At 47.7% G+C, this 24,509-nt stretch overlaps 1 protein-coding gene across 1 annotated transcript in view; it reads right to left on the reverse strand.

Moving 5' to 3' along the window:
- Positions 1-3,826: 3,826 nt before the first annotated feature.
- KCNJ16 (potassium inwardly rectifying channel subfamily J member 16) overlaps positions 3,827-24,509 on the reverse strand; it is a 33,356-nt gene continuing 12,673 nt past the window's right edge. The window contains exons 2-3 of the mRNA XM_066332331.1: positions 23,091-23,198; positions 3,827-7,709 (exon numbers count right to left, since the gene is read on the reverse strand). Of these exons, the coding sequence (XP_066188428.1) occupies positions 6,374-7,654 (1,281 nt within the window). The 5' untranslated portion in view covers positions 7,655-7,709; positions 23,091-23,198 and the 3' untranslated portion in view covers positions 3,827-6,373. The remainder of the gene's footprint in view (positions 7,710-23,090; positions 23,199-24,509) is intronic.

Genomic DNA, 24,509 nt, shown 5'->3' on the forward strand with positions numbered 1-24,509 from the left:
GGGGATGGGGATGGGGATGGGGATGGGGATGGGGGTAGGGGTAGGGATAGGGATAGGGATAGGGATAGGGATAGGGATAGGGATAGGGATAGGGATAGGGATAGGGATAGGGATAGGGATCGGGATAGGGATAGGGATAAGGGTAGGGATAGGATTGATCAGGATGTGGACAGGGATCAGGATCAGAACTGGGATCAAGACTGGGACTAGTCCAGACTCTAAAGGAAGATGGCAAAAAATAGGGAGAGTGGCTTGTTACATGGGAAGACAGCGATAGGAAAAGGGACAATGGCTTTAAACTGAAAGAGGGGAGATTTAGATGAGATATTTGGGAGAAACTCCCCCATGAAGTGTCCAAGGCCAGGCTGGAGCAGCCTGGGATAGAGGGAGGTGTCCCTGCCCGTGGCAGGGCTGGCACTGGATGAGCTTTGAGCTCCTTTCCATCCCAAACCATTCCATCACACACCTGGCTGGGAAATTCTTGCACATTTTTGGCAGTCCAGGGTCACTTTGCGTTGCTTGGCCTGAAGAAACCATCAAGAGGTGTCAAAATTAGGGCTCCAAACCGTGCTGGCTCCCCAGGGAGCAGCACGAGCCCAAAGCAGAGCTGCCCAACCTCACACTGCTCATCCCCAACCACCAGGACTGACCCCACAAAAAGCCATAAATCCTGGAAGCAGCTCCTGCACTGGGATTTTTAAGCCCCGTGAAAACACCCATCCACAATTTTCAGCCCAGATGAAAACTTTTCAACTTCTTCTTTCAGCCTGATTATGTCCCACTTCCCCTTGTCTGCCTGGAAGTGACTCTGTTTTCAGAGGCTTCTTCCTTTTCCCTGCTCTGGGCCTCTCCTGCCCACCACAGACACCATCTCCTCCTGTTTGCAGGTTCCCACCTCCAACCAGCAAAGACTGAAGAGATGAAAAAAAGCTTACAAGCAATATTTTTCCCCCTCCTACACAACATTTCTGATGCCCTGGAAGGTACCTGTTGTTTCCTGAAGTGAGCTCAGACCTCCTGCACAGCATGTGAGAAACATGGGATAAACAAGGGGATAATGTCCTGTCCCACATCTGAAACCCAACTTCACAAGAACTATGCACTAAATGACACATGATAATGGGGCAGGAGATGCCAGCAGCCCTAATGAATGGTGGTGAGCGAGGCTGGAAAAATAAATGATATAATAATCTCTTATTACATCCCCTTTGACATAAATTCATCTTGACCCGGAACAACGGTGCCGCTTTCCAAGGGAAAATAACCAGGGTGAAGATTTAATCACGAGTCAGGAGGCCAGCGCAGGGTGGTTTGTGTTTGCTCTTTGTTGGTTAGAATTTGGCTTCAGCTGGTAAATTTTGTGGAAAAGTCAGGGACAGGGGCGAGCAACTTTCACACAGAAATTCCAATTCTTGCCTCTCGGTGGTGGCTGGGAAGGAGCTGCTGAACCTCAGCTTCAAGAACTGGATTTTGGAAGCCCCAAGGAGACGCGTAAGGCTCTGGAAGGTCCTGTTGTTTCACCAGGAAATACATCCAGGTTCTTCCCTTTGGGAATTTTGCTCCAGTTAATTGGGAATGACTGGAGGCTGAGGTCTGTGCTCCTGCTGGGGGAAGCACGTGGTGTCACTTTGGTTGGGTTTTTGGGAGTCTTGTTTGCTTTTTTTATTGCTCAGCTCTACAGTGAGGATGGAAAAAAAATAAATCCCTGGGAAATCCTCATTGAGAAGGAGCAGATGGGGGAGGAAGAGTCTCCCTCTCATTTATTCTGTTTATCCTATTTATCCTGTTTTTCCATTGTCCAGTCTCCTGCAGGAACCTTTCCCAGGTCTTTTCCTAGGGAGGAAGGATTAGGAACTGGCTCTACCCAGAACACAGTCAGGGTATAAAATTTTAAAAATGAATTTATTTTATATTATTATTATATTATATTTTATGTTGTTATGTTTATAAAATAAATTTATTTTATCCCTCCCCTAAATATAAACCTGGAGAGGAGAAGGTTCCAGGGAGAGCTCAGAGCCCCTTGCAGGGCCTAAAGGGGCTCCAGGAGAGCTGGAAAAGGGACAGGGGACCAGGGAAAGGAGGGACAGGCCACAGGGAATGGCTTCCCAGTGCCAGAGGGCAGGGCTGGATGGGAAATCAGGAAGAAATTATTCCCTGTGAAGGTGGTGAGGTCCTGGCACAGAGAAACTGGTTATGGAAGCTTAAAACTCATAGCTGAAGAGAAGAAAATCCCAATGCACTCTCACAAGGTGTGTGGCAGAGGAATATTCTTTATTTTGACATCTTTATTCATAGAAAAGAAAAAAGAGAAGAACTGCATGCTTTGTTATTCATCGTTATTATAGACAGGGTTTGTACTGGGATAAATGAAATTAAAGCAGCAAACAGAAAAAAAGCCAGGCTGGTTGAGGGCAGTGGTTCCCCAGCATGGGCTGGGATCAGAGGCTGGAGATAAAAATACAAGAAAAATATAAAATAGCTTTTTATGAATTAACATGCTCAAGAGAAAAGTTTCTTCCTGACCCTCACCAGCTGACCCAGACACACCTTACCAGCCATATTCATATATTTTTATTTATTATTTGTATCTCTCAGGACAGGACAAACCCCTAAACCTGACTCCTGGTACTTTCACTTCCAGCAAAGCCATTCCAAAGGAAGAATTTTTTTCCCAGAGGCTCACAGGGAAGAGAACTTGGGGAGGGAAAGGCAGCTGAGCTCCCCCAGCTTCACAAGGGGAGCTGCTTTGGCACCCAGCACCTGGAATTGGCACCTTGGGAAGGAACGTGGGGATTCTGGTCACTTATCCCAGCAACACCTCACCTCTCGGAGTCCCTTTACTCTGGGATGAAGCAAACCCCGTGGGTGAGCCCTTGCAAAGCCAGCAGTGTCCACGTGGGACACGCCCTGCGGGTGGAAATCTTGGGGTCACAGAGCAGAATGTCACAGGTGGGCAGCGCCACAATGTCCCCAGAGAAATGGCCTGAGAAGGACACAGCTGGTCACACGGGCAGGTCTGCAACAGCCCAGTGATCCCAGCTCAGCCCAAGTGAGTGATTCCAGCTCAGCCCAGTGATCCCAGCTGAGCCCAGTGAGTGATCCCAGCTCAGCCCAGTGATCCCAGCTCAGCCCAGTGATTCCAGCTCAGCCCAGTGATTCCAGCTCAGCCCAGTGAGTGATCCCAGCTCGGCCCAGTGAGTGATTCCAGCTGTGCCCAGTGATCCCAGCTCAGCCCAGTGAGTGATCCCAGCTCAGCCCAGTGATCCCAGCTCAGCCCAGTGATCGATCCCAGCTCAGCCCAGTGATTCCAGCTCAGCCCAGTGATCCCAGCTCAGCCCAGTGAGTGACTCCAGCTCAGCCCAGTGAGTGACTCCAGCTCAGCCCAGTGATCCCAGCTCAGCCCAGTGAGTGATCCCAGCTCAGCCCAGTGATTCCAGCTCAGCCCAGTGATCCCAGCTGAGCCCAGTGAGTGATCCCAGCTCAGCCCAGTGATCCCAGCTCAGCCCAGTGAGTGATCCCAGCTCAGCCCAGTGATTCCAGCTCAGTTGTGAGCTGAGCCTTCAGGGCAACATGAAAGGAGAGACAGGGTCTTGGTCTGGAGGTTCCTCAGAACTTTTATTCTCCTGGTCCCTCAAATGGATGCAAGGGAGAAGAACCAGACAGAGCAGGGACTTACATAGGTCTGCCAGGGGGCGGGGCTACATAACTTGGCCAATCAGGTGGAGAATTGAGAAATGAACCAATCAGGTGAAGGCTTGGAAACAGACCAATCAGGTAGGGTAAAAAGAAGAAATGAACCAATCAGGGGGAAGGATTGAAAACAGACCAATCAGGTAGGGTAAAAAGGAGGAAGTAGGGAAAGGACCAATGAGGTATAACTGATTTACATATCAATCACAAAGCCTCATGGGAGGAACACATTTGCTTGCCCTGAGGGCAGAGCAGTCTGCTGGGGTTTTTCCCTCAGGGGAACCACCATGTACATGGAACCTGAGGGTTGTTGTGTCTCCAAGGGAGAACATTTACATTATTGGCACACCAGCCTCCACGGCAGAAGGCTGGGGAAGTTCCAGGCTGGCTTTTCTGCCTCGCTCCTTCTCTCCTTCCTCCTCCATCAGGTTTCCCAGAGCCACCACAAAGGTTACAACCCCTCATCTCTGTCACATTCACTCTCTTTAAGTGTTTCCTAATTATCTTCCCTCCCTTTCCCCCCAGTTTAATCCCATCTTTTCCTGTCCCATCCTCTCCCAGCCCCAGATTTTCCCCCACTCCCAAATGCAATTTCTGTGTTTGAGAGTTCTGTGCCTCCCACCCCTTTTTAGGGCTGAAACACCTTGAGCCATTTCCCTCCTTCCTCACAGACAACTTTTCCACATCCCCCGATTCCCTTCCAATTCCTCCACGTCTTTCCCAAAAAGGGGTGCCCAGCATTAAATAAAAGCACCCCAGACAGGATCTGAGGGGAGTGGAAGGGTTAATTCCCATGTCTGGAAGGTGATATTCTATTTTATTCAATTCCAACGGTGTCCAATGGTGGTTTTTTCCAACACCACAGAAGTACTGAGACCCTTCCACATTTTCCTACATTTTCCTACATTCCTTGCCATTTTTTTCTAGACTATTTCCCCCCTGTCTGCCAGTGTTTAAATCCAGGATACAAGAAGATGGTTTTTACTGCACTTATAAGTGGTTGCTGCTGATGAATCAGCACATAAAATACGCTAATTAACAAGTTTTGAAATAACTAACACCCCCCCAGGCTTCAGTTTTACCTAAAGGGGTCATGCTTATCCAGAGACAAGTGCTAGCAAAAGAGAAGTATATTAAAACAATCCAGCAATCCTACTATTACATGGAGTAAACAGCAAGAAATAAAGAAAACCCAGCACTTAGAAGGTTATTTTTTTCTTCATTAAACGTGATGAGCTCATAAAACCCCAATTAATTAGTCAGAATGATGTGAGTGACTCGTCAGACCTAATTTTAGCAGCCTAAAGTTAGCCGGCATTTCCACAGCAGTCGTTTCATCTCCCTCCACAATCAGTGGAGAGGGACGAACATTTCCAGGATAAACTCATCCTGCTGCCCTCAGCTCCCTAAAAACCTGAGCAAGGCGGGGTGAACTCCCCAGTGGAGACAGGAGAGTTCCAGGAAGCACAGAGAGGAGGCAAACACTGAATTTCTTTGCTGTTAAGGTCAGGTGAGATCAGCCCCACGAACTCCGATGTGATTATTTTACATTTGCAGGGTAATTAAACACAACGCAAACGAACTGCAATCATCAGGGGCAAAAGCATGATGAGGCATTGCTCACTAAATAATTACAGAGATGTGCAGAGCATGGAACTTGCACGTCACAGACACCTTTAGAGCATCAGTGTTTTCCATTTTTTCCCAGTCAGAGCCGGCAGAGTTGTTGTTGGATTTCTCCATGAAGGATCGTTTTTGCACAGCCATCTCAGACAAGCATTTTTCATTTTGACAGAATCACCTTGTTTGTTCTCCAGATTGATCTTTGTCTTTGCGAGGAAGCACAACACGCTAAAAAGAAAAGCAAAGTGAAATGAAAGAGGATTTGATATAAAATATTGCACAGCTCACTCCAGACATGATCCTCTCCTCAAGGCTCAACATGATTTTGCTGATTTAAAACTGGAGGTCTTGTTTTGATTTTTTTTTTTTTTTTTTTTTTTTTTTTTTTTTTTTTTTTTTTTACTTTCTGCACTTCCCCAGCTGCTGAGGCAGCAGCACCTCAGGGAATGGTTCATGATTAGGGAGTGAAAGCTCTCCATAATCCCACTGTGGATCCCATAGGACTGGGCAGGGTGTGAGCAGGTGTCCAAAGCCACCCAGCAACACTGGGGTCAGTTATTCCTTTGTCTTACAGAGAACAGCCCCACAGATTCCCCAGAGGAGCTCTGGGATGAGGCTGCTTCTGAGGAATCATCTGTTGGGACAATGGAGCTTCCGAGCCTCCTGGAGGAACTGGGAGTGGACTTTCCAAACCAATGAGGCAGCTTTGCAACCCCGACCCAGAGGGTACAGGGCATGGTTTGTGTGCCCTGCCGGGGTCATCCTGTGTCTCTGGGCACGGCCAACCCTGGTCCTTGCGGGGGAAGGAAGTTCTCACAGGGTTTGCACAAGTTCAGGGGCTCTCTGGGCTTCACAAGTAGGAGCTGCTCCCTTGTGCCCACAGCAACCAGTGCAGAGCTGCCCCTGGCATCCCAGCAGGGTGTGACAGTGGGGGACAGCGTGTGACAGCGTGGGCACGAAGTCTGGGATACAAATACTGCTGCACATTGTCCATTGTTTGTACTTGAGGAGCTACGAGGGGAGAATTTGTTGGGAGGGCTTTTAAGGGCAGGAGAAGTCAGATCTGGGACTCTATGGAGAGCCTGCTCAAGGTCACAGCTGCTTTCCTGTAGGAATCCTCCCCAGAAGGCTGGCTGGAAGTTGTCACAGGCTCCTCAGGATCCTCACAGCTGGTGACGAGGGCGACGGCGCTGAAGGACTTTTGGTCGGGCTTGATTTCCAGGGCCGACTTCTCCGCTGGCTTCTCCCGCGTCTTCTCGGCGCGGCTCCACTCCTGCTCCTTCCTGTCCAGCTGCATGGCGCTGCAGTGAGGGGCGTACACCTCCGTGGTCTCCTCGAACTGCAGGCAGTCCACCTTGTAGTACTTCTTCTTGACGTGCAGGACGTCGTTGAACCTGTGGCCCCACAGGATCTCCCTGGGGACGTAGGAGCTCCGCGACTGGTGGGAAGTCCCCGTGGAGTCGCCCGTGTAGACAAACGTCACCAAGATCTCAAAGTTGTCCTTGGCCAAAGCTTTGCGGTCCAGGCCGTACAAGGGGCTGTCGGCGTCGATCTCGTGGACCACAGTGACAGGCGTGACCAGTATGATCTGGTCATTGAGCAGCTTCAGGTCCCGGTACTCCATGGTCATCCTGCCCTCCTTGTCCTCCTTGTAGCGCAGCAGCTGGGCGCGCACCGAGCCCTCCACCATGTGGTTGGGCCGGAAGTCCCCGATGCGCCACATCAGGCAGAACTTGTCATCCCTCAGCCCCACCACGGCGTAGTAGCTGAAACGGATGGTCTGGGCCCTTTTCCGGGCCGTGGCCATCTTGGCCAAGGCCGCCCCGATGATGAAGGTGTCGATGATGCAGCTCAGCACCGACTGCAGGATCACCATGAGGATGGCCAGCGAGCACTCCTCGGTCACGCAGCGGTACCCGTAGCCGATGGTGGTCTGTGTCTCCAGGGAGAACAGGAAGGCTCCCGTGAAGCTGTGCACGTTGGCCACACATGGCGTGACCTCCTCGTCGTTGAACACGTCCCCGTGCTGGACGGCAATCAGCCAGAAGGCCAGGCCGAAGAACAGCCACGACAGCACGTAGGACAGGGAGAAAATCACAAACATGTGGCGCCACTTGATGTCCACCAGCGTGGTGAAAATGTCCACCACGTAGCTCTCCCACTCCCCGAAGATGTGCTTGAAGTAGACGTTGCAGCTGCCATCCTTGTGGAGAAATCTCCTCTGCAGCTTTTTCACCTCCTTCTCCGGACTCTCCCGACAGGTGCCGCGGTAACTGACCTTGTTTCCCTGGATATTCACGGGCCTGTAGCAGCCACTTTGGTCATTCATCTTCATCATCTCTGCCTCAGCCTACAGCAAGTCCCAGGGGCTGTTTTCTTTGTTCATTGGAAATCTGTGAAATAAAGGAGAAAGTCTGGTTTTATTTGAGTTTCCAAATCTGCTCCCATTTACTCGGCGGCCATCACAGGTAATTTTTGGAAGGGTACAGGCTGTGACATCCATCACACAACTTTGCTCAAAAGCAGGCCTGGGAATATGAGACAGCTACAAATTCAACCAGTTGGAAATGTCCTTATCAACCCTAAAACTTGGTCTGTGGATGAAAAGAGAAATCAAAACCTTTGTGGTGACTCTATTGTGAGTAAGTCCTTTAATGATCCCATAAAGCGACATTACAAGCAAGATGAGCTCCCCTGAGCAGTCAAAAATGGCACAAACCACTTAAATTTGGCCAAATATTGGAGGTAATTAATTGCTTTTTGTCATTTTCCTCATTTTCCTCGATTAAGAAAAAAAACAATTGATTAATGAGTCTGAAACAAACATGGCGGGTGTTAATGGAAGTTGTGGGTGACACAAATTTAGGAAGTGATGTGGATTAGGACATTCCCCTGTCAGAGCAGAGAAGAACTGAGCAGTGCCACTCCTGGGCCATATTTAGTGACCAAGAACAAGAATTATGTTAGAAATTGAGACCTCATCACCTGGAATCCAATGAAAAGCACATCCTTTAAAAAGGCAAATCCTTTTCCTGCAGATCTCCAGCTCATTCCATGACATCCCGACCATTAACACACAAACCAGTCAGAAGTGGTGGGGACACAGCAGAAAAATTCTGATTTTTTGCTAATTTCATTCTTCTAACTGATACTCCTAAAGGAAAAAAAAAAAAAAAAAAAAAAAAAAAAAAAAAAAAAAAAAAAAAAAAAAAAAAAACCACACCCTAAAATTTTTGTGGGAAACGTGTCATTATTCTTCCAGAAATTACACATTTTTGATGGAAAAATGACAAGCTCTTTTCCCATTTTTAAGCTGGTTTCAGCGTTCGGATGTAGGTTTTCAATGGAGCCAGGAAATCCATGGAAATCCATGGAAAATGAATTTAAGAAAAGTGAATTTCAGAAAAACCAACTTCCCTAGGGGAATTCTTTTCCTCAGGTCTTCACTCCCTTTGCCTGAGCAGAAATGACTGCACACACTTCCAGGCAGAGGAGAGTCAGGCCCATGGAGAGTAAAATATATAGGATGGACTGGATTAACAGCCCAAGAACTCTCCCCTCATCCAAGGAACAATGACAAGCATGCAGAAACATTCATCCAAAAACACTTAAAAGCCAAACATAGTTTCCATTTCTTTTTTTTTTTTTTTCTCTCTTTCCTTTTTTTTTTTCCTTTTTTTTTTTTTCCAGTCCAGAAATGAATGTGACATATGGTGTCGTAGCCTCAGAATGTGGCCTTCATTAAAAAACACAACATTAATGTTTCCAAAAATACCTCTTGGAACAGGGTCTTTGGAAACATTCATATGACTTGCTTTAGTCAGATTTTTTAAACAAATACTGCAGCCTGGTCTATTGAAGATGCTTGACCCAACATTTTCAAAGTTGTGTTTAACAACAAACAAAAACTGGAAACTGTTGAAGGTTGGGGTTTTTCGATGGGTTTTTTTAAGGGCATCATAATGTGAGGTGTGAAAATGAAGTGAACTCTAATCAGGAGCCAATATGGTCTTAAATAAAAGGAGCCAATATAATCTTAAATCAAAACATTTGTAGGGTTTTGTCTTGAGGGGCAGCTCCAATCTCTGCTCCCTGACAAGGACAGGAACCAGGGAATGCTGGAGCTGTTCCAGGGGAGGTTTAGGTTGGATTTTGGGAAAGGTTCTTCCCCCAGAGGAATGGGCACGGCCTCGAGGCTGCCAGAGCTCCAGGAGAATTTGGACACTGCTCCCAGGGTGGGATTGTTGGGGTGTCAGGGCCAGGAGCTGGACTGGACCATCCTTCATCCCTCCCAGCTCAATATTCCATGATTCCATCACTTTTCTTATTGCGTGCTTCAAGCCTGTGATCCTTGAAAACACTCCCAAACATCCCAGGACTTTAAAGGGACTCGACTTCATGGATCAAAGGCTCCTGAGTGGGTCCCATCCTCTGCTGTCACCATCAGAAAATCTCCACAGTTCCAAAAGTGTGTTGCACCTGCACCATCTTCGGATTTGGATGGGAAGAACCTTGGATGGTGACACCAAGTAAAGGGTAAAGGCCACTCTGATTTTCTGCTCATCTGCCACAACCAGGAGACAACTTTGGCGTGGAGGTGACTGGTTTTGGAAAGCCTGACTCTGTGCAGGGTTTCTCCCAAGTACAAGTTGTCATCATAGAAATGCTCCTGTGGATGTCTGAGATGAGTTTTGGGCTGGTGTAGGAAGCCACGGAACAGGTTGGGATTTCCCAAAACAATCCAAACTATGTCTGCAATAAGAAAGGAGATGCAGAGCTCCCTAAACCAAAACCAAATATCCAATCCTGGAGCTGCATCGAGTAAGAAAGAACCAATGCAGAGCAAGGCCCTCAGACAAGCATTGCTCCCAGGACCTGAGGGAAGCTTTCTTGGTTCGGTTAAAACTTGGATTTCTCAGAGGTATTTGGAATTGCACGGTGGGGACTGCCTCAGGTGAGCAAATTACTCTCAGACGTTGCCAGGAAGCGTTTTCACCTTCCTCTAACACTGACACAGAAACCCTCCCCGTTTTCTGTTTTGCTTTTACTTTCTCTGGGTTTGTTTTGGGGTTTTTTTGGGTGTTGTTTTTTTTTTTTTTTTTTCCTGGATTTCTGGGCATGTTTGTGCACATCGTGAGCCTCCCCTTGCATTGCAGCACAGCCGAAGTTCACAGGATTTTTTTCTCTCCCTTCTTATAAATGTATTTTCCCTCCCTTTCAAATGGAAGCTTGTCAGAGATAAAAAAATAAAGCAGCAAAGCCAGGCAGGGTGGTAGGAAGGCAGAAACAGAGAAATCTCAAAAGGTTTCTTTAGATTAAATAGCAGAGAGTTGTTCTAAAGCGGAGTTCTGAAACCAGAATCATTCTGAATTCTGCAAGCCCAGGATTTTCCTGTGCTAGATCCTGAAATGCTCAGGGAGATACAGAACAGCCCCAGAGAGCTGTGTTCAGGGGCCTCCACACTGAACCCCCAAACTGGTATCCTTTCAACTTTTCACCCCAATCAGATATGGGAGGAAATTCCTGTATTTCAAAGGTCATAAAGGAGTGCAGTGGCAGAACCCAGCGCCTGCTTTTACCCCGTGAAGGGCTGCCACAAAGCAAACACCAGCGGGAGCAGATTTTCTTATCACATTTATATTTTTATGTAGTTCCTCTAGAGCAGAGCAAGCCGTGCCAGAACAACTCCTGATTGTCAGCTCGCTCAGAACAGTCACTTCAAAGCCTCCAGCATCAAGCTGAGCCTTTTCACTGGATGTAATTGTCAATTTAATCCCGATATTTGGAGTTCAGGGCTCAGTGTTTTGTGAGGATAATCCCTCTTGCACCGTAACCTAATACCTAACAAATTGCTGCTACACCCCTTTTATGACTCCCTTTTCCCATTGTGTAAACAATAGGGGTGAATTTTTGTTCGGTGACAAACTTCACTCAACAGCCTGTTTGTAAAACATTCAGCAAAACAATGTGAAGATCTGGGCTCCAAGGATAACTCCGTTCTGAGATCAGATCAAAAAAGAAAACAACCCCAAACCTCCTGATGAAATTGGGCGCTCACTCTCACCCCCACACACAGAAGTGGTGTCTCTGTCTCTGTTTCCAGCGTTGCTTTAGCAATCACCTCAGTTTCCTGCTTCATTTTGGAAATGATCTGAAAGGTTTCCAGTTTTAGTCATTGTTGTGTAACCCTGGAAAGGTTTCAGCTCAGAGACCAGAAATGTGACAAGTCAGAACCTTGGGAGCTGCTTTGGGATTGGCTCCAACGCTTGTTCCTTGAAAAAAAAAAAAAATCCACCACCCACAAAAACTTAAATAAATCTATTGTAGGACAGCATTGAGGCTCTTCCTTCTTTCTTCCCTTCCTTCCTCTTGCTCTTTTTGTTGCAAAGGAGTTCTCCTGGTATTCACAGCCAATCCTTCTGCTTCTGATCTGTCCTTCCACTATCTCAGGCTGTTCCAAATCCAACCTGGCCTTGGATATTCCCAGGGGTCAGCCACAGCTGCTCTGGGCACCCTGTGCCAGGGTCTGCCCACCTTCCCAGCCAGGAATTCCATCCCCAAATCCCATCTAACCCTGCTCTCTGCCAGGTTAAACCAACGTCTGTAGTGTTGGTCGGCTCAGATGCCCACAGGTCACTGCAGGGGGAAAGGGAACACAAAATCCCCGAAAATTGACCCCAGAGGCATATCTGGGGGATGTAGGAGAGGGGTTCCCACCACAGAGCAGGACCAGGAGCACTCCAGCTGTGCTGCCTTCACAGCTGGAGCCCATCCTAATGGAAGCCTCGACCCCGCACCCACAGTGACATCTTGGATGCCACCGGAGTGAAGCTTTTAAAAGGTTCAAATTTCCCTCGAAAAGGAAAAATTTTGTTCTTCCCATGGCTCCAGCTGAGCCAAGCGAGTGCTGCAGCACACAGCTCTGCAGACTTCACCCTGCAGCTGACACCCGGCCCCTCCCGCAGCCTTTTGGTACAAAACCCCTTCAACAACAGCAGAAAATATTGCAAGTAAATAAGTATCATATCATATCATATCATATCATATCATATCATATCATATCATATCATATCATATCATATCAGGAGATCATTATGGTATATGATATGATACAATATCATATCGTATAGTATAGTATATTTATATTATAAAATCATACATATATTGATATAATGTATAGTTATAACTGTATAAAAATAAATATATAATATGTTTCTATATTACATAAATAAAAATATATTATAATATGAAATTATAAATATATAGTATCTATTTATAATATAGAATATTTATCAAATAAATAAATGAATAAATTTCTTTTAACATAAATAAATTAAATTATAATATATTAATTTTTATGTATTTGTTATATAAATGTAATATATATATTGATATTTTTATGTTATTTAAAAATAAATGAAAGAAAACACTGGATGATCCCTTAAGGTCCCTTCCAACCCAAACCATTCTGATTCTAACACACCAAACAAAATATGACTTATTTCTTAGACTCCCCATTTGATGCCTAAAGCACCAAAATCAAAGTGTTGACTGAGCATTTTAGAGACCAGACGTGGACACCGAAGAGCAGCAGAGCTTTGCAGAGGTTTTTGAGTCACTCAGTGGTGCTGTGATCCCCACTGGAACAACTCACAGCGACAGAGATATTGACTTTTAATTCATCTAAGTGAAACCAGATCTGCTTACAAGAAGATCAATTAAAATAAATAAAAATAAAAATAAAAATAAAAATAAAAATAAAAATAAAAATAAAAATAAAAATAAAAATAAAAATAAAAATGAAGATATTTGGACCTTTAAAGTCAGAGAGGACAGACTGGAAGCTGCTCCATGCTGAAGGCTGGTTGCCAATTTCAGAGCCACAGCACAGGTTCAAAAGGAAGCAGCTTCTGCTTCCCACTCAGAGCAATTCCCCAAATCCATAGAAAGCTGTGAGTCTCTATTCGAATTTATTTGCACTGCAGGGCTTCAGGCAGGAGCCAGCAGTGGAAACACTGAAATACCAGGAGAAATGGAAAGTGCTGGCAACCCCACGCTCTTGATTTGGGGCCTCGCTACCATTCTTTGTCCCAGACACTTTGGCAGAGGGGAAAACCCAAAACTGTTCCCTCTGGGGAGTCTCTTCCTCTCCCCAGCCCTCAGCAGCTGCTGCAGGGAGGGGACTGGACCCAGCAGGTCAGTCAAGGAACTTGGTGCAATCTTGTTTTAATGCCACATTCACTATTTCATTATGGGATTAACTCTTGCAGTTCTCTGATATGGGAACTAGTTCTCTGATATGGCAATTTGCTTGGCCCAAATATCCCTGATGTTCAGCTGAAGCTGAACTGGGACTGAACTGGGATGGCCCAACAGGGAAACAGCGAGCAGGAACACCTGAGCCAAGGCTAAGCCTGTGTCTCACACTGGAATGGGGCAGCTGGATCCCCCCAGGGTCATTGTCATCCCTCCTCCTGCCTGGAAATTCCCCATCCTGGTTCTCTTCCCATCAGCTGAGAGCCATTTGCATTTTGATATTCAGCTGACAGGACCCAAGAGTCTCCATTTCTGCTCAAGCTCCTGCTGTTTCAATTTTTCAAAGTGCGACAGCTGGGACACATCCTAGAGCTGAAAATCATGGAGTGGTTTGGGTTGGAAAGGACCTGAGAGATCTTCCTCCAAGCCCCTGCCATGGGCAGGGACAGCTCCCACAGCACCAGGATGCTCCAGCCCCCATCCAACCTGCCCTTGGACACTTCCAGGGATGGGGCAGCCACACAGAGGTGGAAGAGCTGAAAAGAAATGTATTTTCTGTCCAGGCTTCTGCTTTGGAGATCAGTAACCAACCTGCTCCTTAATTCAGCTGGCCCCTGGGCTTTAATGCAAATTAGCTGTGAGGCAATCAAATACCAGTGCCAGCGCTAATCAGCATTTCCTCCTCCCCTGACTCACGGGTGTCTGTCCTGATCATGCCTTAAGAGCTTCACTTATTTCAGGCTCTGTGCTGCCCAGGGGCAGCTCTGAGCTCACAGTCAGTGTCACTCAGCTCTCTGCACACAGCAGGGACACAAAACAAATCCTTTCCCCAATGGACACCAAGGACAACTTTCAGCCCCAAAGCACAGCCAAGGGTGGCTGCAGGGAGGAACAAGAAGGATGGGACCTCCCAAGCTGCAGCTGCCCTTGGACAATTCAACCCCAAGGTGCAAATGGAGCCAAACTGAGCCAAGGCTGAGCCCTGGGGACCCTTTGTCCATTTGGGGACCACCTTGGGTCCCCCTTGGCTGTAGCCCTGGCCAGGCTCTTGTCCTGCCCCAGGTGGATCCTGGAGCCTTGGAATAAATCTCTGCTTTATTCTCAGCTCTGTGCAGCCTCTGTTCCAGCCTTCCCAAGACATCACTGATGCCCAGGTAAGTTTCTTTCCCACCCTTCTGCAGATTCCATCCCACAATTCATGTCATGGATTTCCCTCAGCCTTCAGAGCCCCAGCAAAATTCCTCGAGGAACTTTTCGTCCCCTGGCCCTGGTTGGCCACGAGCAGCAGAACAGTTTGTTGCAGCAGTGAATAGCCATGATGTAATTAATGAATTAATGTAATCAGCAGTAGGTGAGTGGCGGGGCAGGAACAATGACAGAATGAGATCAGAGAGTGCTGAGCACTCATTCCACGGAGCCAACACCCTCAGCTCTGCTCTGCCCCTTCCCAAAACACAGCAGGTTATTAATAATCTGGGAAACTGGGGGCGGGCAGGAGCTGATATTCCAAAAGGGTTCTTCCAGGCTTGGGGACAGCTTCCTTAACGTCAGCTTCCTGAGGCAGGCAGCAGCTCCTCTCCTTCCTGTTTGCTGCACACCAGGAGAGGCCACCGGGACAGCACGGCCTGGGGACACTGTGCTGCCAGCTGGGACCCTTTTCCTGGGATATTCCAACATTCCTGTGCTCCTTATACAGGGATATTCCAACATTCCTGTGCTCCTTATTCTGAGATAGTCCAACATTCTTGTGCCAGGAATATTCCGGTGTTCCTGTGCCCCTTTCCCAGGGATATTTCAGTATTCCCATGCCCTCTATCCAGAGAATTTCCAACATTCCTGTGCCCCTTATCCAGAGATATTCCAATATTCCTGAGTGTCTGGTTCAGGGATATTCCAATATTCCTATGTCCTACATCCAGGGATATTCCAGTATTCCTGTGTCCCTTATCCAGAGATATTCCATTATTCCTGTTCCCCATATTTAGGGATATTCCAACATTCCTGTGCCAATTATCCAGAGATATTCCAACATTCTTATGCCAGAGGGATCTTCCAACATTCCTGTGCCCCTTATTCAGGTCTGTGGATGTGAGGAATGTATCTATCTAGAAGATGCCTTTAATAAAAGAATTAAATGTAGGGATTATTTTAAATGGGATTTTTGCCTCCCTGTGACTTGCACAGAGGCTGATACATGCCCTTGGAAGCCCAGCACTGGAAATTTGCATTTTGCCCTTTGTGTGGAAGTTCTTCCCCCAGCACTGCTGAGTGAAGGAGCTCCTGGATGGGAACTCAGCCCATTCCAAGCTGTTTTGCGATGGAGCTGCTCAGACAGCCCCGTTTTTCCTGTTTCACTTCTCCGGGCAAACAGCGCGAAGGAGCAGATCTTATCAGAGCCCGTGTTAACAAAAATACATCAAATAAAAACCTGCTACATCGCAAATGTCAACACTCCACACACACACAAAAACGATATCTAAACTGCAGTAGGCTTGATTTTATTGCCAAAGCAATTCCCAAAGATTGTTTTGAGAGACAACTTTTCTGTTTGGCCTCGCAGGTGCTGTGGGCCTGTGAAATAAATGTCTCTCTCATTTATTCCACATTACCTTCACAGGGCTGCTGTCACCAAAGACAAGAGCGTGGCCAGAGAGAATTTCACCCTCTGGTTTGAAATTTACTGTCACTGTCCCCTGATTCACTCCAGACTAGCTGGGGGCTGGATAAATGATGGGTGATCCAAATTAAATTAAATTCAGGAGTGATGTACACAGCCTCAGTGGGAGATTTATCCTATTTTGTGTGCTGTATTTTTCCTGGGTCGTTTTCACTCCTGTTTTCATGGAGTAAAATGGAATTATGGCATCACTTGATCTCGCTCAGAACCAGAGTCCTTCCAGATTCACACAAATCCAAAGGTGATTAACAAAACCCCAAATCACTGCCAAGGCCTGCCCAGCCCCAAATCACGAGCTCAGGTTGGTGGCATTCCTCCTCAGGAACATTCCAGGTGGTGCCAAGCTGCTTCACCTCAGCATGAGACAGATCTTCGGGAAGGGAAGACTTTGAAGGATACAGAGTGGTGTTTCCCAAGGAAAAACACCCCAACTCCCCCCAAACAAACAAACCAAAACAAGCAAAGAAAGAACCAAAAAAAAACCAACTTCCAGCCCCAAAGCACAGCCAAGGGTGGCTGCAGGGAGGAACAAGAAGGATGGGACCTCCCAAGCTGCAGCTGTCCTTGGACAATTCAACCCCAAGGTGCAAATGGAGCCAAACTGAGCCAAGGCTGAGCCCTGGTGACCCTTTGTCCATTTGGGGACCACTTTGGGTCCCCCTTGGCTGTAGCCCTGGCCAGGCTCTTGTCCTGCCCCAGGTGGATCCTGGAGCCTTGGAATAAATCTCTGCTTTATTCTCAGCTCTGTGCAGTCTCTGTTCCAGCTCAGCCTTCCCAGGACATCACACCGTGACGTGTGCTGATAATCATGATCTTGTGCCATCGATTTGCTCTGGGACTGTTTTTCCAATCAGGCTCGGGAATCTCTTTGTTCTGCAGTGTAAAACTCGGCTTTGAGGTCACTCCTCAGCCTTGGCTGTTTATGGATGCAAAGCTCTGAGCCCATTTCCCACTGAGGAAGACAAGAACCAGGTTGTGTCATTGTCTGGCTCAATTGTTCTCCAGGATTGATTCCAAGGAGAGGAACAGCTCACCAGCTCGGGGCTTTGATTGTTGTAAAAGCCTCCTATCAACAATGAAAGGATGTGCAGGGTACCAGCCGTGACTGAGAAAAAAAAAAAAATCTGCTTTTCAAATTAAAAGATGAATGGGAACCACCTCCATTGATTCAAAAGGAAAACTGGTGAAAGGTTCAAGGGCCATCTACTTAAAATGAGTGCCAAGGGTCATTTCTGATGCCACCAAAACAGGATTTCTATGTGTGACAGAGGTCTGTAGGGACATCCCAAGGGATGCCAACCTTTGTGTTCTTTTGGTTTAGGGTAGAGGGACAGATTTTGGCATCCTAACCTGCATTCGCTTAAAGCTGCAGGCAGCACATTCTCCTGTCCCAGACCTGGCCATTGTATCTATTTAGAAAGAATTCTGGGATCTTGCAGAATAAAAGGATCCTTATGGCAGGAGTTGGAAAAACCTCCAGGCAGGAGGGATAAAATATTGCCCCTCCACACCGAACAGGGAACCTTTTCTTCCAGCCTTGCTTTAGGACCTGCTCCTGCAAGGTCTCGTCTGTCAGCGAATGCAATCAAGGTTTAAGAGCCCAAATTACCATCCTGGAAATCGCTGGGAATTGTTTTGGTGATGTAAAACCCGGCAAGTGCAGAAGTTCTCCAGCAGATTCGGGCCAGCACACTCAGAACCCTGCAGAGAGGAGCTTTGAGGTTCTCAGAACCATTCCTGGTGTCCAGGACAGCCACTCATTAACTCTGGATTTCGCTCCTTTGGAAGATATTCCTCCCAAATCCCTGGGACACACAGGCTCTTGTTGGTTTGGAAAACAAAATGATGAACTGGCATTTCCCCGAGGTTGGTTTTTTTTTTTCTCCCACCAAGCAGATTTCAGCCGAGGTCTGTCACAAGCTGAGGAATTTGCGGCGATAAATAAGTGTGGGTCTGATGTCACAGCGGCAATAAATCCCTTTGTAGGGGATTGAGTTCTGCCCATTAAAGCGCTCTGACCCATCGTCACCCGAGTGGAACCGCATTCCACCGCCTGCTCCAGAGGTTCTGATTTCACTCCCGATTGTTGCCAGGGCAACTGCACCTCCATCCAAAACTGCCTCACCAACCACTGAACCATGTTTGAGCAGTCTGGAGATAAAGCAAAGCACTAATTACTTTATTCCCACTGAAAAACATCCAAATCAAACCTTTCCGAGGCCTGAACGACAGAAACTCGCAGGAATTGTCGGAGGGTTTTTTTTTTTCTTTTTGCATGAGGCACCAATTGCCTCATTATTTCGTGGAATAACTGGTTGTGGTGACAAAATACCATGAAAAGATTAATATTCTGAGTCTATCCAGAGCAAGAGTGCACTGGAAATCTCACCACAGGCCGCTCCTGGAAAGCGTTTTCCTCATTTAGTTGTGGAAAACTGAAAGGATTTTCATGAACAGTCAAACAGCTGCTGAAGGCTTGTGAGTGGAAATAGAAATATTTCAATTTCCCTGCTGAGATTTCCGGTGGAAAGTGGCCTGTGTTTTATGGCCTCCACTTTTATGAAGTGAACATCATCTCCGTGGCTCGGATTTGTCCTCATCTATCCCTGAGTGGGACAAAGCCAGCGAGGAAATGGCTCTTTCTCCCAGGGCTGCTGGGGATCAGCATTTCCTGGAGAGCAAAAGGGGCCACTTGACCATCCAAAACGGGCTCTGTAAAGTCAGGAGTGAGCAGGGCCAGCTGGTGCAGGCTCTGCCACTCCAAAACAGTGCCCTGATGCTGATGAGCACAAAATTTGGGGACAATTTGAAACCAGTTTGTCAGAGAATTTTCCAAAGGAACTGGAGATGCTTTGTGAAGTTGTCTCAGGAATGGAGATGCCTTTGTTAAACACAGAAATTTTCCAGCTCTTTTCCAGTAAAATTTTCCTCTTTTATCCAAGTCAGTCCTTTTGCACAGATCTGTGAGAACATCTTGATTTTCCCTTGAAGAAAACGTGTCTGAAAAACTGGTTGTTCACTAAAATTACCCCTTTTTTTTTTTTTTAGTTTGTTTGCCAATCTGTTGATTTTTATCCAATGCCAGTCCTTAGATCTCCTCTGGGAAGTGCTGAGCCACCCTCCTGTACCACGACAGCAAGGAGAACCCCAAAATTCAATGGCTCCTCTCCTGAACCTTCCCACAGGAAATTAAGGGCTGAAACCCTCTCCAATCTCCCGATTCTCCAGCCCAACCTCTCACCACAATGAGCTGCTGAGGCGCTGAAGATTATCCTCCCTTCAGAACATGAATTTATCTGCTTTAAAAAGGGGAACCAGAGATGGAATCATGACTGAAAAACAAGAAATGAACAGTCCCTTGTGAAATGCAGCACGGCCACTTGAGCTCCAGCTCTGCCTCCTGCCAGACAGGACAGACAAGTCCTCTTTTACAACTGGAGATGAGAAGGTGAAGAATCAAATCGAGCCCTTTTCCTGGTCTAAAAGCAGAAATGTGAGGCGCTGTTCGCTTGTTGGGCTCCTCTGTGTTTATCACACAGCGGTTTAATTGCACAATGAATTACTGGAAAGGGGCGTTCTGTCAGCAAACCTTCTCACCAAAAGCCGGGGGTGAGAATATTGGGCAAGAAAAGGTGACTAATAACAGCAAAAGGGGCAGAGCATCATCAGCCACTCTCCAGAATTCCAGTCACGCCAGGGAATGCCGAGGTGAGGGAGCAGCATCCCGGTGAAAGGCTTTTGCTGTCTTAAAAAACCAAAAGCCCTCCTAAAACATATCCTATAAACTCAAACTAAGAGAAAATACTTCGAGATAAAAAGATGTCACGCTATTCATTCAAGGCTCTCATTAGAGCACCTTTGTTAAATATGCTCATTTACGAGGTCCATAAAATTATATATCAGTTGACCATATATGTGGATTTCAGAGTATCCCACCTTAACAGAATGCTGCGCCATAAAAATCCCTATCAAACACTTGAAATAAAAGCCTTTTATCCCTTAACCGTGTCTAACTCTTGAAAACTGAGGTGAGGGAGCAGCGTCCTGGTGAAAGGCAGAAACTCTCTCCGAGTGAAGTGTTTTCCACCTGACCTTTCCACCAGCTGTTCAGAACCTCTGCTGGCAGAGGGGAGACTCAGATTTCAACCTTTTTTTGTCTGGGAACAAGTCCTTTGCTCAAGTTTTGGTTCTTTAGGAGAAACTCCTCCAACTGATCCATCAGTCCCTGCCTGGGCAGTGACAGGAACAAATCCTGGGGAGGACTTGGCTGGTAATTCCCACTCTTGTAGCACGGAGTTGTTGCCACACTAATGAAACCCACCTAAAATATGGATTGCCCGGGTATTACTACCCGAATTTAGCCAGTTTGCAGCTGGTTAACTCTGATTGATCAGCTGACATTGGCCAGCCTCTGCCAAACCATCCATCCACAAGTGCTGTGAAATCCTGGTTTTGTCAGGAATGGATCTGCTGTCTCAGCTCTGCGGGGCTCGGCTGATTTAGCAGCACCGATCTCATTATCTCAACTGCTTTCACACCTTGTCCGGAGCAGGAATTAGGAGAGTGCACCAGAATGTCTGTTCTGGCTTCAGAAAAACCCGGGGAGGGGAGGGGAGGGGAGGGGAGGGGAGGGGAGGAGAGGAGAGGAGAGGAGAGGAGAGGAGCTGTGAGGTTCATTAGTGAAATATTTGCAGATCAGGAAAGTTGATTTTCCTCCTTTCCTTCTTTCAGTGACTAATTTCTGTTACTGTAAAAAGGAGTAAAACTTATCTCCACCAAAACTTAAATATTCACTTCCTCTTCTCCACCCACTACATTCACTTCCCTCTCAGTTCCAGCTCTGGCAAGAAAGCTCACAACAATACTACAGAAAACACTAAAAAAAGGGGGTTTTCTGTTTATTAAATGCTTATTAAATTTATTGTAATCACACTGCATCACCATCCCCACAGGGAACGAGTCAGGGCTCCCAGGAGGACACAATCCCAGAAGAAAGGGAAAGGATGGAACACCAGGACTTTGCAAAGGTTTTTTCCTGCACAGAGGAGCCCTCACAGCCCGGAGCCCCTCTGGATTTCCAGGCTCATGGTGGCTACTGCCTGGAAAAGATCTCTGATCCACAGCACAGGCACGAGGATTTGAGGAAGTTTGACTACCAGGGAAGATGCAGAAGCCAGGAATGTGCAACCACAGCCCTGGCAAAGGTGTCCCAAGCCTTCCAGTGACAGCTGCATTGTCCCACTGCCACCTTTCAGCTCCCTCTGTGTGCCAGGTGAGCTGCTCTGGACAGGTGAGGGAGTGAAAACCCCCAAGAGGCAGCGAGGAGAGGAAATCCTGTCCCCTCCCTGCCTCTGGTGTGGCCTCCCCACACCCTCAGCCTGCTCAGAAACGTACTACAAGGTTTTCAGGGTAGCTTAAAACGTTTGCTCAGGGTTTAGAACTACGGGAATAGAAGGATTTCTAAGGGGAGTGAGCAGGATTCTTTCTCTATCACCTTTTTTTTTTTTTGGTGGATTTTCATGGCATAGGGACAAAACCTCTCAGCAGGCTCCTGACACATTAGTGCTCAGGGCCGGGGTGACACACAGACAGCTGAGACCAAATAAATTATCTGTTCCTGTTCCTCAGCCTCGGGACAACTCCTCCAGCTGTCCCAACAAACCCAGCGCAGGCTCCCGGGGCAGAGCCACCCTCTGACTCATCCCAAACACCAGTTCTCACACTCCTCAGTGTCCTCGGGCTCCACTGAGAGCTCTGCCCTTCTGGCTCAGGAACCCCAGGGAACCCTCAGGAACCCCAGGGAACCCTCAGGAAACTCAGGGAACCCTCAGGAACCCCAGGGAACCCTCAGGAAACTCAGGGAACCCTCAGGAACCCCAGGGAACTCAGGGAACCCTCAGGAAACTCAGGGAACCCTCAGGAACCCCAGGGAACCCTCAGGAATCTCTCAGAGAGTGCTGAGCTCCTCCAGCAGCAGACAGAGAGGACAAAAAGGAGCCAAAGTGGCTCATGCCCATGGTCTGGGTGGTCCCACAGCCCAGAGACCATGCCAGGTGCTCCGGGAGAAGGTGACAGGATCACCAGGAGCCCAGGAGAAGGTGACAAAGTCACCAGGAGCCCAGGAGAAGGTGATAGGGCCACCAGGAGTCCAGAAGAAGGTGACAAAGCCACCAGGAGCCCAGCCAGGTGCTCCAGGAGAAGGTGACAGGATCACCAGGAGCCCAGGAGAAGGTGACAAAGTCACCAGGAGCCCAGGAGAAGGTGATAGGGCCACCAGGAGTCCAGAAGAAGGTGACAAAGCCACCAGGAGCCCAGCCAGGTGCTCCAGGAAAAGGTGACAGGGCCACCAGGAGCCCAGGAGAAGGTGACAGGGTCACCAGGAGCCCAGGAGAAGGTGACAAAGCCACCAGGAGCCTGGGAGAAGGTGACAGGGCCACCAGGAGCCCAGGAGAAGGTGGCAGAGCCCTGAGCTCGGCAGCTCCGGGAGGATTTCCCTCCTCTCTGACCAAGTTCTCGCCCTGATCTGCGGTAATTAGAGCCGGGCTCAGCCCTGCAATTACCGCGCTTTGCACCCTCCCTAACAACATGGGCTCGAACAAGCTCTGCCTCCCTTTAATATTCAAATGAACAGGGATTCCGGGCGCACAAATCGTGTTTCCAAACAACAACCAGCAGAGCTGCCAGGGCTGCCTCCGAACAGCCCCTCCGGCTGGACCAGCAGCAGGTTATTCCCACCCGCGGAGTTCAGTGAGTTTAAAGCTCTCTAAGGCAACAGAATTTCTGTTTACATGTACAAACACAAGGGGAAAGGGTAATTAAGGGAGTGAGAAATGAGTTTTACCTTAATGTCCTGCTGAGGTTTGAAGGAATCTCTGCTTCACTCCCTCCTTTCTTTGGCTCTGTGTCTCTCCCTCTCTTCTTGCATGGCTGGACTGACAGGTTGGCAGGGCTGAGGACGACAGGTTGGGTTTGGTTTTTTTAGACACAACTCCTCCCCTTCTCAAAGAGAAGGGAAGAAAAAAAAAAAAAAAAAAAGGCAAGAAAAGTTTGGGAAAAGTTCACAGAAAATCCCGTCCTTTCAGCACATTCAGACTGGTGGGAAAAACGCTGCTTTAGGGAGCCCAGCAGTTTTTCCCAATTGTTTTTTTTTCCTCAAGAAAAGGCTCAAAGTCTGCTTTGCAATGAGTGTGAAGCAACCAAGGGATTTACACCAGGAACCGACTTGGCCCCAAACCTTCCCCATTTCCCTGATAACTGATCCAGAGGTTATTGCAGCCCCTTCCCTGCAGCCTTGACCAGAGGGCTGCTGAAAAAGTGGAAAGGGCTTTTTGCAGGCAGCACAGATGGCTTTGGGCCTTGGATTTTATCCTGGCAGCCCAGCACCTGCCTGTGCAATAAATGTCACCAAGACACGGCTGAAGACCTGATTGTTTTGAAATAACCTGCTGTGAGGGCAGCTTATTTTCAATTCCTGCTTCACTCCACGCTCTGAACTGGTTGAGCAGAGATCAGCTCAGCTTCTGTCCCTGTCACCTGAGAGGGGAGAGGACCCCAAAGAGCTGGGGCAGGTATTTAACAGGTCACAGTGACCACAAAAATGAGGTGAGTATAAAAATCTCCCACTTGCACAGGCCCTTCCAGGTGCTCTGGCTCAGGTGGACAAAACCCATCCCTGGGGATGCTCTGCTACAGCGTAGAACCAAGATGCAGACACTGATTTTACCCTTCATTAAATTATTAATGAAGAACAATCAATTCTTAATTAGGGTTGTGTCAAATTGCTGCTGCTGCCTGTGCCCTCCTGGGCTTTGCTCCTGGCAGCCCATGGCACAAGGATCTGCTAAAAAATGCCAGGGAAAAGCAGCCAGGAGGTTGGTGGCCGGTGATGAAACAACTTCCACCCTCCCACTCCTCTGCCATCCCCAAAGAACCGACACTCAGTCTCTTTCAGCCTCTAAAGCTTTTTTAAGTTGGCAGTTTGGGCACAAATCTGCAATTTCCAGGCCAGTTCTCCTCTTCCTTACCCAGCCAGCAGAAAAACAAACATATGGAGGCTAATGACTGTCATCTGCATAAATTTGCATCACAGGCTCCTCGAATAGAACCTCATCTCCTCCAGATTTGCACCTGAGTTGGAACAGTGAGGATCCAGAGGTTTCCTTTACCTGCCTTGCTGGTGCTGGTGTTGCTCTGAGCTGAGCGCCAGCAGCTCTGAAAAGCCAAAAGGGTTCCAAAAGTTTTGGGGAAAAAAAAAACAAAC

The sequence above is a fragment of the Sylvia atricapilla genome, chromosome 18, assembly GCF_009819655.1.
Source record: "Sylvia atricapilla isolate bSylAtr1 chromosome 18, bSylAtr1.pri, whole genome shotgun sequence".
NCBI classification, from domain to species: domain Eukaryota; kingdom Metazoa; phylum Chordata; class Aves; order Passeriformes; family Sylviidae; genus Sylvia; species Sylvia atricapilla.